We start from the raw sequence: 16383 nt of genomic DNA on the forward strand, positions 1-16383 counted from the left end.
TATACACACAGGATCTAATGAGGTAGGTTTTACTGTGCTGGATAAGAGCAATGTAATATCTAAACATTGCTGCTGAAAACACCCCTTTTCCTCACTGTTGTAACTATCTTCTCTGTTTTCCAGTAACACCTGTCGCTTATAATGAGAAATCTTGAGTGTAGCTGACAGAAGACACAAAGGTGTCAAAGCATTTTCCATAGTAATATTGTTAGTAGTGGTGGCAATCTAACCACTGACAAGGCTCAGCTGTCATTATTTCATGTTTTTATTGTGATAGTGCCCCGTGAATCTACATTTTTGCTCTACTGTAGGCTCATGTCTCTTATTTTAAATAAAAAGAAGAGATGCATAATGTAGTTCTTGTTGAGTGTATCAATTCTGCAACCCTGTTTATCCATAATCCAAATATGGACATCTTTGTTGCCCTGGACAGAACTAGACTGTGACTTGACTGCTGAACTTTTAAATGGGTGATTTATAAATTAGAAATTGAAGGCTTTAGTACTAAAGGCTAAAAGTGGGTTTTTGATACAGATTTTCTAAAGGTAAGGCAGAGTTAAATTTGATCTAATCAATCAAAGACTCCATTCAATCCTAAATATACTTTCTCTAATAACTGGTGCCCAGAAGCAAAACAAACCCAAAACAACAGCACAAGAGGGTTCCTATAAGGAATATTAACTGACTTGAAATTCAGATGTATCTGACTGCTCTGATGGTGATGTCTGAGATGTGACTAGCTCTCCAGCTGCAGAATACAGGCTTCACCCAACCACAGAAGGAAAATTTGACCTGTGGAACCTGGAAAAGCTCACACGATGCTGGCAGACAAGAAAACCTTTTTTGAAAGTTTCCTGAACCTGGAATGCATGTGCTATCTGGTCAAATCTACACATAAAATACGCCATGGTACTCCTGGAAGAAAGCTGCGGCTTGAAGTTCATAACCATCTGTTAGTGAGGAGTTAATGCTGAAACTTAGAGGTAAGACTGTCAGCAGTTCTTTTTCAAATGCAGGCAGAATAATTGAAGAGCATCAAAGCCCTAATGCAAATAAATGCTTACATTTTTACCCTTAAATAAATAAGATGGTCTCTAGGATACTGATGTGTGCATTTTCTTCTTCTTAGTCCAATGTCATTTGAACATGCTTAAACCAAATAGCTCACCTATGTATGCACATATGATGCGCACATGATGCTGTGAATTGGGGAATGAGTTTGAATTTCAGTAGTATAAGATGAGACTGTCATTTTTTTTTTTATACCTCACTTAGTTTACAGAGAGGCATATGCAGCTTTAACAAACTGACCTTTCCACTGATCACTGACTGTCGGCTGTGTAAAAGAAAAATAAAAAATCTGTGTGGAAGTTGTTCTGAGCACATGATGCCAAGCTGGGGAACTGCAGAATGTCATGATAGATCCAGTCATGTTTCAGAACTTGGCTTTGATTACAGTCTATTAGACAGAAGCAGAATTTTCCATCTAGTGCAACTGTTTAGAAGGTTCCAAAAGGTGATGCTGTGATATTGATTAATATTTTTTGTATGGACTGTGTTTACTATTAGTAATTTGTCTGTATAGCTTAGTTCAGTTACGCAAAGTTTAGATTTCTTTTCTGTTAAAGGAAACCTGCTGCACTTCAGTTATGGTCTGAAGTTTAGTCCTCCATCCAGAATAATCTTAATTTTTCTAAGCATTATGAAAATAGCTTCAAAGAAGCTGTTGTATAGTGAGAAGTGTCACTTCTTACACTTTTGAATGTGTGATCAGTGCTCAGAGTGCAAAAGAGTGTCTGTGGATAATTTTTTTCAAAGAAGTGTTTAAAATTTGCAAGTTTTCAGTTGGATTGCTATGCCTACAGCTTCAGATGAACCATGACAACATGGTAGGTGCTTTTCAAAAGTCCTGCGTTTAAGGTCCAATTGTGGTGGTGTTTCTCAGTGAAACAGGTCAAGACAAAATATTTGAAGAATTTGAGTAAAACAGGAGTATAACCTTCAGGAATGAATAGTAAATTTAGATAACAGTAGCTGTTAAGATAATCTTGAGCTTCATACATCTGTTATGGTTTTAGTCATTGGGGAATGTGGCTTATGTGACTCCTGTCTGGTAGCAGGCCTGGAGGAGGATAGAACAAGAAGTTAATTCTCTGGAATTTCTGAGTCTTTTTTCCATTTGAGTAGTACTGAGTTTGCTTAGAAATGGAATGCAACCATTCCCCTGCCTTGGCCTCAATACTTGACGACAAATTCATTTATTCTTTGGCTATATTTTCCATACTTTTTGCAGAAGTTACATTTATGTGGGAACTGTGGTGGTTTAGCAGAGCTTCTCCAAGTATGCATTGGTGTCTAAATGCTGCTCTGATAGCAGTAACCTCAGTCCTCCTTCATCCATCTCTGTCTTGACAGTGTAGTGATTTCTATGCAAAGGGGAAGCAGAAGAGATCTGTAGATTCCGAAAGCAGAAGGTAAGTATGCAGCAGACGTCTGCACCCACAGGGACCTACTAGTTGTCAGTTAGGTCAGAAGAGACACAACAGGAGCAACTGATGTCGTTTATAGCTTTTCAGAGTGTGCTTAAAACATTGTGATCTTCAGCGAGACTTCTGGAATGATTTTCTCAGTAGTATCCAGGCTACAGAAACAGCGATAAAGACAATGAGGAATGTAAGTAAACTTATTTCCTTCAATTAAGCTACAAGATTTACAATCTAGTAACAGTCTAAGTTGGCATTCTAGTAGTTGGCAGAAATGGAGAAAATTCCTTTGAAGATTACGAGAACTAACAAGGTTACCAGAATCTTTTGTTTACTCTTCACACACGGAGACATTGTGCAATGTTTTATTATATTCGCCAAAGCAAACCAGGAGTGTAAGAAAGGTGGGGGTGGGAAAGAAAGACCATATAAAGGGAAATTGCATGTACCCATTATGTGTCTTTATTTCATGTTTTCCACAAGGTTCATGAATGCAAAATGAAGCTGTACTTCCTAAATGTTGTGCTGTTCTTTTGCTGTAACCAAACTGAGGCGGTGACCAGGAAGTACTACATCGGGATTATAGAGACAGCATGGAACTATGCACCTGGAAATATTAATATCATATCTGGACAGCATTTTGCAGAAGAAGAGTAAGTAATGTAGTTTATGCTGATTGAGTTTTATTTTGTAGCATTGCCTGCTTTAGATGCTAGGACCAGAGCAGGACCTGGAGAAGTCAGTGAAATGAATTGTGTTGGTGTCAGTGGATTTAATGGCAGACATATAAGGGAATTTTGCCTTTTTCCCAACTTGCTCAAGAACTAAATTGCAACTCTCTGCTGGTTAAAAATGTTGTACAATGTTATATTCTTTTTGTGACTTCATTAACTAGAGGTAAGGAAATGATCATGTAAATGTCCAGTGTTATTCTGAATTAGCCAAGTCCCAGTGATGAAGGGAGGGCTTCTGCTTTAATATTTTTAACTCAGAAATTTAACACATTAAAATTTTCCTACTGGGCACAATTTTCCTTTTTAGATGTTCATTGTTAGCAGTGGTGATTTTCATGCGGAGGTGCAGCAGCTGGGATGTTTCTTGCAAGGAAGGCTCTGTGCAGTGTGAGAAAGAGAAATGAAAGATAAGTGTGGTGAGGAAGAGGGGAATATCCTGAAGACATAAAGAATAAATAAAGAAAACTCAGATATCAGAGGCATCAAAGAAAATACTGGATAGAAAAAAAGAAGTCCTCCTTTCTATTTTTTTCAGAGCCTTTAAAATGAAGTAGAACTGTACTAAATGAGGACTGCGAAGAAATATATAAGAAATGAGAAAAATGCAAAGAACTTTGCAGGCAGCATAACATGATACTTGTTGGTTTTAACTGGCTATGGAAAATTATACAGAAATTGAAGCCTGCACATAGAAAAACGTTGAGCAGGAAGACCTATTGTTTAACTTAAAAGCAGTGAAAAATTGTATTAAATACCCTTACCTTCAGTCTGCAAAATAGGTAGAAAAAAATTCCTAGTTGGTGTGTAACATTTAGTCTCTGTCTGGTTGTCTCTATTTGCTTCTGAAGACAGATTGTTCACAGTGCTACAGAGACTTGGTATTTGTTTGAGACTCTGCTAATTAATGCTATTAAAAAATAAAGTGAATATCTGACATTATAGATGTGTTTGCATATTTTCTTTACAGACAAGCTGAAGTCTTCCTTAAAAGAGGACCACAAAGGATAGGAGGAATTTATAAGAAGGCTGTCTACACTCAGTACACCAATAATTTATATGATGTGATAGTTGAGAAACCTTCCTGGCTGGGTTTTTTAGGCCCTATCATTAAGGGAGAAGTTGGCGATTCCATTGTTATTCACTTGAAAAATTTTGCTTCCAGAAACTACACGCTGCATCCACATGGTGTAAGGTATACAAAGGAAAATGAAGGTAAATTTGAGTTCAGTCTACGTCAAAACTTTTGATAAATTCTGTCATCAAAGATACAACTGCCTAAGCAAATTGTGTGCTAAAACAATATGCACTCAAATAGGAGCAGATTAAGAACTTTTGCTAGATTTTCAAGTGTGAAATACAGAGCCAAAAGTGGGGTTCATAAAAAAGACTATTTAAAATCAACATTTCACCTGAAATAAGGGTAATATAGGCATGTCTGAAGGAAAAAATGGTGCTGTTGTGAAGAAAATACTGTTGAGTTATAATTCAAAATTCATAATGCTGTATGCATACATGAGATATAAGATCCACAAGTTACCTAAAATAGTGAAATGACTCCAGCTTAGTAAATAAAGTTATGAGATACAAAGCTGCCACACTTTCAGATGTATTGTGGCAATGCTACTGGGATTAGTGAAGACTTTACTTGGCAATAGTGGAGGATTTTCAGTCTGTGAAACACTGCTGCAGTTTCCCTGAAGTCAGTGGATTCCTTGCTTATTGCTATGTGGAAAAGTCACCTTCTCTTCTGGACAGTTTTAACATCTATAGAGTATTTTTGTATTATCTTCTGTGCAAAATTATCTTCTACAGCAATCCCTGAATATAAGTGTAATCTGTCAGAAAGAGCAGCATGTCCCTCCTGAGGAAGTACTATGTTTCCAGTTTTCTCCTTGAAAACTACTAGATGTAGTGTGATGACATCTAACCCCTACGCTGCAGCCTGACAATTCACTCTCTGTCAGATGTACCTCACTGAGTAGTTTTCCATTCTATTATGTGCAAGCAAGACTGCACCAGAATATAGCCACTGGTAGTTTTATTAATAGGCCTTAAAAACTGTGTGAATTATGGAGTAGTTACTGTCAAAAGTAGGAAAAAAATTATGAAATATCAGTTCAATATCTAATATTTTTAAAAGGTTTTCATTACATCTAATATGTGACTTGATATTGACATGCTACAGGAACAGAACAGCATGTCTATATAGTAACATGTGGAACAATGTTTACAGTTTTACCACTGTTGCTCTTATTTCAGCAATACCTGTGTTCCATTGAGCCAGATGCAATGTTTCAGAATAGATTCCAAGATCAATATTTAACAAATGTTTGACAAATATTTGAGCCGTTGTCTCTTTAGTAGAAGTACATTGTGCCCTCCTAATAAATAAAGGATTCAGTTTGAAGCACACCCACAGAATTGAAAGTCAAGTAAAGGAACTCTTAAACAGAAAGAAAAGGTCTATTCATCTGATTTAAAATATTTATTTTACCTCTATTCTGGTATTCAAGCCATGTTATTGCTTAGTCAGCTTTGAAGCACTGTTCTAACACTGTATTGTGAAATGTGTTATGTTAATGTTGGCAACATGCTGTTCCTCAGGTGCTTTTTATCCAGACAATACCAAAGATTATGAAAAAAGAGATGATGGTGTGAAGCCTGGAGAGCAGTACACTTACACGTGGGATGTGACAGAAGATCAAGGTCCAGCTAAGGGAGATGCAGACTGCATAACCAGGGTTTACCACTCTCACGTAGATGCTCCAAGAGATGTCGCCTCAGGGCTTGTTGGACCTTTAATAATTTGCAAGAAAGGTAAAACATGAATCAGCTAATGCATATGCAAGGTGATCAATATAGGCAGTTGATAAATGTAAAGAAATAATTTGCTGGAAGAGGAGACTACAGTTATTTTGAGATAGCAGATTTTGTCTTGTTGATTAGCTGCCTTGTAGGATGCCTATAGGATGGGATTTAATTTGATTCTGTGTGCTAGGCAGATGAGTAAAATGTTTCATGCTAGTAATGCAAAAGTGTAACACTAATGTATAGAACAAATGTCTTTTGTTCTTATCGCATACAATATTTATTCTTAGCAAAGTTATTTAATACATCTGTTAAAACCAAGCTTTGTTTTCCAAACATGGCTGTTGAGTTTATATCTATGATCATGCTCAAGATAAACAACAGAATGTCAACTAAACAGCAACCTTACTGATACTACGCTTGAAACTGAGAAAATATTGCCAGTTGCCAGTGAATATGCTACTTTCTTTTTCAGGTGCAATGAATAAGGACAACGATAAATACGTTGATGCTGAGTTTGTCCTTATGTTCTCTGTGATGGATGAAAATCTCAGTTGGTATCTAGAGGATAATGTCAGGACATACTGTTCTGAGCCTTCCAAAGTTGACAAAGCTGATGAGGACTTTCAGGAAAGCAATAAAATGCACTGTGAGAGAACTTTATATTAATGTTACTTGCCATTGATGTGAAGAGGTATTGCTTTTTTTTATGGGTTGTCTGTTTTAAAGACTTCTTTTTACAACAAAACACGTTCTTGGAGAATTAGGCTCCTTTTAAATTAAAAAGAAAAGAAAAAGCCATGACCAGTGTTGGACTGTCAACCCTTTGGAATTGTGAAAAAAGATTCATAAGGGCCAAAATTTTTTTCAGTATTTTTTTGGCAGTAAAATTTGCTGGGCACTGTAGACAGAGTTTTTTAGTTTAGTTTTGTTTTTAAGTCACAAACTTTACTATATAATATTGTAGTTCAGAAAAAAAGCTTTCACTGTGTCAACAAAAAAAGTACGTTTGACTCCAGAATCACAGCAGGAGCTGCAGGTAGATGTGAAGACAAAGTTTGTGTCTCATGTTGGTGAATTTTCAAAGGTCCATTATTTTGTTCTGAGATTCTCTCCACTCTGAAAAATACAGTAATGGTTGTATGACACTCACTTTTGATGTAAAGATCCTGAGCTCTGTGAAGATAACTGTAATAAATAATATTTTTTTCAGCCATCAATGGGTACATGTATGGATACCTGCCAAATCTCACAATGTGTGTGGAAGATAAGGTAAAATGGCATCTTTTTGGTATGGGTAATGAAGCTGACATCCATTCAGCTTACTTTCATGGTCAGACATTAATAGAAAGGCACCATCGAGTTGACACCATCAACCTCTTCCCAGCTACATTTATTGATGCTCTCATGATACCGAAGAATCCCGGGGAATGGCTGCTGAGCTGCCAAGTGAATGACCATATAGAAGGTAAAGAATAAGTCACAGACACCAAGACTCTTTTTTCAGCTTGAGCTACCAATTTAATGAGTCTCTTTTGCACTACTCCTGATGTGGTTATTTGCCAGACAATATTCTCCTCAAGGTAACAAAACTCTCTCTTATAGCAGTTGAAGTGCCTGCAAGTGTATTAGATAGGCTTTAGAATGTACCCACAGAACCAAAGACATTCTTATTGGTAATGGTAATTGTTATCAATTGACAGCAGTTTGCATCGCTGCATTTTTGTATACTTGGATTTGAGACAAACAATATATTGATGTTCACCTCTTACTGAAAGTAACTGATCACAACATTCTGTTTGACAACAAAAAAGTTAGTGCTAGTTCTGTGTTTGGGCAAAGGCATTCTGGAACATTGGCTAATGATCAGATGATCTTCATTTGTCTTGCTTGTATCTTAGTGTATTCCCATGTTGTTTTTTTTTAACCATATGAAAGATGTAGAAGTTAACTCCACACTTTTACATGACCTATACCCCTGTAAGTGAGTCTTTCTGACAAAAGTCAGAAATAACACAGAACTCAAAATCAGGCGCCAGGATCTGAAAATTCTGACATTAGAAGGAACATCTTAATCCTACAAATTCAACTGGAGAGGATACAAGTTTTGAGATAACTAGCACATCAAGTAGTATCCTAATGTGGATGGTACTTCATGGGCAACATGTAAATCCTACAAACTGGCCCAATAAAGCTGCAAAAGTACACTTTTTTTTGGTGCTATTTGTACCTCTAGCAGGACATTTGCTAGTGGATCTGTCTCATATGGTACAGAGACCTAAGAATTTCACAAGTGAGCTGTTGATTATATTTTGAGGAAGAATTGTTCTGTCTTTTAGTACCTGGCTTTGTCTGAAGTGCTAACTAGCAGTGCTCTAGGAATTCTCTGGGGAAGAGAAGGAGCTATTGGAGTCAGGGGGAGAAAAATAAATTGCAGCTTCTTCACTTTAATTTTCTCTACATTGCTTTTTCCAGGCGGTATGCAAGCCCTCTTCAAAGTAAAAGGTTGTAGAAAATCCACAACAGATCACAATGAGACTACAAAAATAAGACAGTACTTCATTGCTGCTGAAGAAATTGTCTGGAATTATGGCCCATCTGCCCTGAACCAGTTTACAGGGCAAGAATTAATTGCTGACAGGTAAATGCCTCTAAGAAGTTTCACTTTCAAGCAGAATTGATGTCAGCATGCTAAATAAGGCCAGCCTTATGGCAGAATTTGCTTTTAAGCAGAATTTCTCACTGTACTCAGCTCTGCTTAAATATTAATGCTAAGATAAATATCAGAACAAATCAGTTCATTTTTTTCCCTTGCAATCTTAAGATAAATTTTGCTGAAATGTTAGTAATGTCACTGGGTTGAAGAGGAATTGCAGTGTCATATGTAGACAAAACCTTTAGCATTCAGGACAGCTGATGACTGAATTAGAGAGCAAAGCTGGAATTTGTGGTCAGCACCTTAGCTGATGGATTCATGCTAACTTCACTGCAGTCAGTAAATCTTTTGTACACTATAGCACTGCCATTTGCTCCATCTCTGTATATGTTTAAAACCTGAATCTAGTCACTGAATATGTTGTTTCATCTGTTGTTAGTTTTTTTTGTGTTTTTTTTTCCCTCTGAAATGACTTGAACAATACTTACCTGCTCCATACTTTAACTGCCTATACAACATTGTAAGATCTTTTTGTCAAGAGTTAAAAGGTAGACTAAATCTCAGTATTTTTTTCTTAGATGTTACATATTCTGTGTGTTTTTATCTACTGTTTTTGCTTACAGCTTTTAATAAGAAGTACTTTTGGAAGGGTATACAAGGTTATAAAATGTTCATCTGAAATCACTGTTGATGAGTCTGAGCATGCTGGCTTTATAAAGGCAACACAGCAAAATCACAGAATCATCTAATGCTTTGGGTTGGAAGGGATGTTTTAGATCACCTAGTTCCAAACCCTGTGCTATAAGGTAGGGAAACCTCCCACTAGACCGTGTTGCCCACAGATCCATCCAGCCGTTTTTGAATGCCTCCAGGGAGGGGGCAGTCACAACCTTACTGGGCAGCCTTTTCCAGCATCTCAGCACCCTCACAGTAATGAATTTCTTCCTAATACCTACTCTAAATCTATCCTCTTCTGATTTAAAGCCACTTCCCCTCATTCTGTCACTACATATCCTTATCAAAGGTTCCCCCAAGTTTTCTTGTAGGCCCCTTTCAGGTACTGGAAGGCTGCTGTGAGGTCCCCTTCAAGCCTTTTCTTCTCTAAGCTGAAAAGCCTCCACTCTCTCAGTCAGTCCTTGCAGTGGAGGTGCCTTAATTTGGGGGCACCTCTGATCATCTTTGTGGCCCTGCTCTGGACCTGCTCCAACAGCTTGGTGTCCTTCTTGTGTTGGGGACCCCAGAACTGGACTAGTACTCCAGATGGGGTCTCATGAGAGCAGAGAAGAGGGGCAGAATCACCTCCCTTCACCTGCTGGTCACGCTTCTCTTGATGCAACCAGGGATACGGTTGGCCTTCTGGGCTGCAAGCACACATTGCCTGCTCATGTTGAGTCTGTCATCAACTGACACTCCCAAATCCTTTTCCTCAGGGCTGCTCTCAAGCCATTCTCTGCCCAGGCTGTATTTCTGCTTGGGTTTATCCCCGACCTGGATGCAGGACCTTGCACTTGGCCCTGTTGAACTTCAGGAGGTTGGCTCACCTCTCAAGCCTGTCCAGGTCCCTCTGGATGATCCCTCTAGTGTGTCAACTGCACCACTCAGCTTGGTGTCATCTGCAAGCTTGCTGAGGGTGCTCTCAATCACCCTGTTTGTGTGGAATATCCTTCTAACAAATGTCTTTCTCTTAATGAAAAAATGAAGAACGGAATTCCTGAACATTCTTGTGTTGGACTGCATGTAAATGCACGGCTGACCAGAAACTCAGAAAACAATCCCAGCATATGATCAGAAAGTATGGTTGAGATCCTGGCTGCCTTGATAGAGCTGAGCATAATGAATTGAATTTTTTGCATCTATTCCAATTTCTTTCACACAGTGAATCTCATATATTTTTTGAACGAAGTGAGACAAGAATTGGTGGCTCTTATAAAAAGGCCATTTACAAGGAATATACAGATGATACATTCATGGAAAATAAAAAAAGGCTCCCAGAGGAAGAACATCTTGGACTCTTAGGTAAGATGTTTTGAATGATTTTGATAAGGATTTATCAGAGAAAAATATCACTTTTACTGACTGGCCAATAGTGCCCTTCCACCTCCTCCCTCCTTGGTGTTCCCTTCCTCCTTCAGATGCTGATGTCTGCAGCTTCCTCCAAAAGCCACGTCAGGGTGTATGTGAAGTTCTTAAAGGCAATGCTGTGGTCAACTTCAGCTTGCCTCTGGGAGTATGCCATGGTCTCCTAAGTGCAGGCCTGAATTTCGAAGCCAGACTAGGCAATTCAACCCATGTTTATAAGCTAGCTGCTTCTGACAGGTTGTGGGGGTGAGTTTGAGATTGGTACTAAAAAAGTGTACTACAAAAAAACACTATAGTACTACAAAAATCCCTGGCGCTGTTCAAGAAGCGTTTAGATGAGGTGCTAAGGGATTTGATTTAGTAGTTGGGTAGGGATAGTGATAGGAGGATGGTTGGACTAGATGATCTTGTAGGTCCTTTCCAACCTTATGAACCTACGAACCTGTGAACTAATGTCTGCAGATCTATTTCCAAAGGGAGGGACTGTCCTGTTTTGCACTGCATCCTCGTGGGAGGTGAACTGTCCAGTTGCAGCTGGGATGCCATGAGATTTGGGCCATGTTTGTGGCCAAACAAGCTCATGGGCAGTTAATTTGCAGTGGGAAACACAGGCAGCTATTCCTATGAGCTCGTGGTGATTGCTACATCACTTGACACAAAATTAGATTTTGTGCTCTTTTCTAGGACCTGTAATCAAGGCAGAAGTGGGTGAGAGCATCAGGGTGACTTTCCGAAATAACGCCAGCCGCCCATTTAGCATCCAGCCCCATGGTGTGAGGTACCACAAGAGCAATGAGGGAGCATTGTACAGCACTGTCTCCAGAGGTGTGTTTATGGAGGGGAACCTTGTAAGCACCAGAGAACCTGCTGTTGTATACATCAGTGTATTAAAGGTGAAAATATAAACAAATTTAATTAGGATTAATTCCTAATGTTAATTTCTGTAACAGATACTGAATCTCCAGCCTCCCACGTCAGTCCTGGTGCTACGTTTACATATGAGTGGAACGTGCCTGAAGATGTGGGCCCCACAGACCAAGATCCAGACTGCTTAACCTGGCTTTATTACTCAGCTGTGGATGCAGTCAGAGACACCAGTTCGGGCCTTGTGGGTCCTCTTTTGGTGTGCAGAAAAGGAACTCTACTTCCTTCTGCAAAACAGGTCAGTCAAAAAGGAAAAGCATGGAAGCATTTACATCATCATAACTGAATCTGCTTTCTTTTCCTGAACTGGGCTCTGCACATCACCATCCAGCCTGTGCGCTGAGGGAAATATAAAAATAATAATAAAAAAATTGTGCTTTATAAAAAGCAAAATCAGCCTGGGTTTGTTTAACAGACACTGTATTATGAAATCACAATCATCAGTCTTCAAGTTTCAGGTAGCATGAAAATGACTAGAAAATTGTAAAGACTTTTAAGATCAAGATGTGAATCTGTTTCTGGAGGTGATTCCTGCCAGTAGAAAGACCATTAGCAGCAGATATCTACCCACGACATATAGCAGGTAGACAGTTTTAGTGTTGTTCAAATGAAGTTTCAATGTATGCATCTACGCTAGCTTGTGAATTATATTCAAACTGATATACACATTCAGTGGTTTTCTTTTGTTGTTGTTGTTGTTCCTGGCATGATCTTTTCACTCAATTTTATTTTTCTTTGTGCTATTTCTTCTCAACAGAGAAGCGTGACCAGGGAGTTTTTTCTACTTGCCACAGTATTTGATGAGAATCTGAGCTGGTACTTGAATGACAATATTTTGATGTTTACATTAGATCCTAATAAAATTGACAAAGATGATGAGGACTTCCAAGAGTCTAACAAAATGCACTGTAAGAAAATTGCTTATTATATTTTGCTGGTCAAATGCTACTGTAAGTTTTTTATTTCTATGAGCTCATAGTGGAGATTGGGAGACTGTATGGTAACAGAGACATTAATCTCCTTCCAATTGGAACAGCCCATATTTGAACACAACTCAGTTTCAGGTCAGTGTGGTTATCAGTTCAATGTTAGCAGTTAGACAGTGGTTCAGTGTTAGCAGTTGACGATGTACCTCACTCCTCCATGTCTGCTGAAAGAGGATTGCAGCCCATGAATGCAGCCAGGAAACAAGAGGAAAACTGTCCTCTGCTCTATAGAAGATGTGGCTGAAAGGAGTATTTTTTTGTCCATTGCTGGATTACTTCACCAATGCTGAGGACACCTTACAGTGACAATCATTGTTTCCTTAAAGGTGACTATATTGTGATACTGAAATTCTTCCCAGTCTCACGTGAAGGAACATTTTTGTCTTCAGTTCTTTGCCTTGCAAATACTTTAAGATCTTTAAAACACGTTTGCCTGTACATTTTCTTATATTTGCCCTTGGTGGCATTTCTACTATTCATACGACTTAACAGTAAGTATTCCAGTGGCACCTGTGAGGCTCAGCCTTTGGAAAGTTTGCACAGGAGTAAGAATTATTAACTTGAACTAGCAATGTTTTGGATTGTCTCTGTGTGGCTGTAGAACCTTTGCAGTGTAAAGCAGTGAAGGTTCCAGATGGTCAAGTCAGGTCCCTGTGCATCAGACACTGAAAGTGAGAACAGTTTGAAATTGTGTTTAAGTACTGGGTTTTAAAACTTTTCTTGCTTGAATTGATTCTCTAGCTTTGCTGCTGTGATGATAAAGTATTTTAATACTAATATTTTTGTCACCGTAAGGCATCACAGTACATTTTAAGTTATATTTACTTTTAAGTATTTTATCTAAATGTTTTTTTAATTCATATTGCAGAATTAAGTTGTGTTAATCAAAGTTGGGTTTACTTCTTCAAATCTTCTGCAGCTATTAATGGATATATGTATGGAAATCAACCTGGTCTCCAGATGTGTAAAGGCGATGTCATTTCCTGGCATTTGATGGGCTTGGGGTCAGAAGTCGATATTCATGGGATATACTTTTCACAAAATACATTCATAACAAAAGGAACAAGAAAGGACACAGCAAATCTATTTCCACATACATTTCTTACAGCTATTATGAAGCCTGATTCTGAAGGTAAGTGTCCTGTTTGTTGTTGTTTGGTGGTGATTGTGGGTTTTTTTTCAGCCTGTATCCCAGACAGAGCAGTTACATTGCTATACAGATTCATTGCAGTACTTCCTCTGGACTAAAAACTGCTGTTGGCCTTTCCCTGGCAAAGGTTCTCTTGCCTCAATTCACAGCTTGTTTGCAGGATGCAAACACTCTGTTGACAAAAATAGACCTTTCAGGGAATATGTTCTTTAGCTTAAGCCTTTTAATGTTCTTGTGTAGCTCTGCCTCCAAATAGGCAGGATCCTGCTTTCCTACTGAACCTCACCATATTTTGGGAGTAGTGTGTCATGTCTTCTTCGTGTGCCAAAGGCTGCAGAATGGTACCCATAAAGCAAATAAGAGCAGGCTTTTATTTCAACTTTGTTTTTTTTTTTCCTTACATATTAAGAGGCAGCAGCTAATAAGACAGGTTTGATCATGAGTACACTGAAATAAGTTTTGAAAGAAGTGGTGTGGAGCTGTTATTTTATGATATTTTTAATTTTGAACAAAATGCCTAAAAGGAGTAAAAATGTAGACTTTTTTTTTCTTTCTTTCTTTCTTCCTTTCTGGTTCAGCAGGATTAAAAAACAAGATGTCTGAAGGCTTCAGTGCTTGAAATATACTATTTCTTGTTTAGAAATTGTTTACCTTTGAGCATGTTATGCTTAAATAGAAATTGTAAATAGCGGAGATTTTGATCCTTGGGGATTCTAAAACTGTGTACAGCTATGTGTGAAGAGTAGCAAACATGTTCATAGTGAGCAAGCTGTTAATGCTAAAGCTTTGATTTCCCTAGTTTCTACATTTGTGCTGAATTGTATTCCGCAAGTAGCCACATTACACAAAGAATTTCAATCTTATACAAACAACAGCTTGTGTCTCAGTCTCTAAACTCTAGATCAAAAGAGATAATATAATTTCAAGAGCAATAAAAAGAGATTTTTGTCTTGAAGTGTTTGTTTCCTGTACAACCTCTAGGAATTTTTGAAGTATCATGCCTGACAACGGATCACTACAGAGGAGGCATGAAACAGAAATACGAAGTGAAACAGTGCCATTGGTTGAATGTGGATCCATCCTTGTATTTGCATGAGAAGACACACTATATTGCTGCAGTGGAAGTTGAATGGGACTATTCCCCTAACAGGACATGGGAATTTGAGCGGCATCAATATCACAAGGAAAGGTACCTTGGAATGTATACAAGGGGGAAAAATGCAGAGAATGTGAAGGAGCAAGTTCTCCTTTGAACCATTTCTTCCTTGCAATCCTGGCATTTCTACACACATTTTCTTCGCATATAAATTTTTAGAGCTCACTTGAAATTATAGTCCTTCTCTGGTAATGTTGCCACATGTCCTAGTTTTAGTTGGGGTAATTTTCTTTATAGTGTCTGGTATGATGTATTTTGGATTTTGAACAAAAATCAACAATGATATTTTAGTTGTTGCTGAGCAGTGCTGTACAGAGCCAAGGATAGTTCAGGTTTTCAGCCTCTCATGTCCTGCCAGTGACATAGCTGGGGAGACACAAGGAACTGGGAGGGGACACGTTGAATCAGGACATCTGGCCTGAACGAGCCAAAGAAACATCCCATACCATATGACATCATGTGAAAAAACTGTACAACTGACGGGAGTTGGTCAGGGTAGGGGCAGCAGCTGCTCAAGAACTGCCTGGGCCGTTGCTGATGGAATGGTCTAGTACAAATCTAATGTGTTCCAACTGCAGATTTTAATGGATCCTGGGTATTGCATGTGCATTTGTTATTTACTGCTTTTGGTACTGTCCTTGATGTGGACTGCTTAAAATGTTCAACTAGTTGTAGATAGGACTACACTGTCCTGATTATTTGATTACTTACAAATTTAACGTTTATCTGTCTTGTCTACGTGAAGTGTGAGTAAAGTTCCTTCTTACTCCTACCATTTATTTAGTTTACACAAAACGTTAAGTTCATGCTTCAATCCATTCATTGTGAAGCTAATCACCTTGTTTTATTCCCAGTATTTGAATGTGACTGAGTGAACTGATGGCATCATATAATTCAAGCGAATTATCAGAAGAGGATAAATACTGAAATGATGAATTTGTGTGTGCCTCTTCTATTTATATAGCTTAATTTGAGAAGTAGATAGTAACTGCCTAACTGCCTATACTTATTAATTTTGTCATATTTTCATGTTTTATATACTTTTTTTTTCACCTGATAGCAGATTTCCTTGCCCTGTATGCCACAGCAAATTCCCTCAGAGTCCTAAACATAAGTAATGTGGACTATGCTGTTAACAGGCTTGTTTTATTTTTATTTATTTTTATTTATTTCCTGTCTCCAGCCCCCATGATATCAGCAGAAAAGCAGTGCCTCATGTTTCAACTCAGAAAGACATATAAGCTTTACAAGACTTAGGCTACATTCCAAAACTGTAGAAGTCACTAAGGGCTTTATTTTTTTTCGATACAAGTTGTTTGATGGTTTCTTGCCATTTGAATTCTCTCCCAGTCAAAGCACTCAGCATTCTCTCAAATACTATAAAGTCAGTCTGTCTGTTTTGGTTTT

General features: G+C 38.2%; 1 protein-coding gene across 3 annotated transcripts in view; it reads left to right on the forward strand.

The window, feature by feature from the left end:
- CP (ceruloplasmin) overlaps nt 1-16383 on the forward strand; it is a 23288-nt gene continuing 6905 nt past the window's right edge. The window contains exons 1-13 of one of the 3 annotated variants that reach the window (XM_065748259.1): nt 1-983; nt 2294-3136; nt 4185-4429; nt 5822-6034; nt 6501-6674; nt 7239-7493; nt 8501-8666; nt 10558-10697; nt 11445-11585; nt 11711-11922; nt 12442-12592; nt 13590-13802; nt 14802-15009. In XM_065748259.1, the coding sequence (XP_065604331.1) occupies nt 2982-3136; nt 4185-4429; nt 5822-6034; nt 6501-6674; nt 7239-7493; nt 8501-8666; nt 10558-10697; nt 11445-11585; nt 11711-11922; nt 12442-12592; nt 13590-13802; nt 14802-15009 (2273 nt within the window). In that variant the 5' untranslated portion in view covers nt 1-983; nt 2294-2981. Of the gene's footprint in view, nt 984-1896; nt 3137-4184; nt 4430-5821; nt 6035-6500; nt 6675-7238; nt 7494-8500; nt 8667-10557; nt 10698-11444; nt 11586-11710; nt 11923-12441; nt 12593-13589; nt 13803-14801; nt 15010-16383 lie in introns of those variants that run through there. The other 2 variants (XM_065748258.1, XR_010622918.1) reach the window with 2 other exon arrangements.

The sequence above is a fragment of the Cyrtonyx montezumae genome, unplaced genomic scaffold (assembly GCF_038088225.1).
Source record: "Cyrtonyx montezumae isolate F1298 unplaced genomic scaffold, pur_monq_1.0 scaffold_5, whole genome shotgun sequence".
Lineage (NCBI taxonomy): Eukaryota > Metazoa > Chordata > Aves > Galliformes > Odontophoridae > Cyrtonyx > Cyrtonyx montezumae.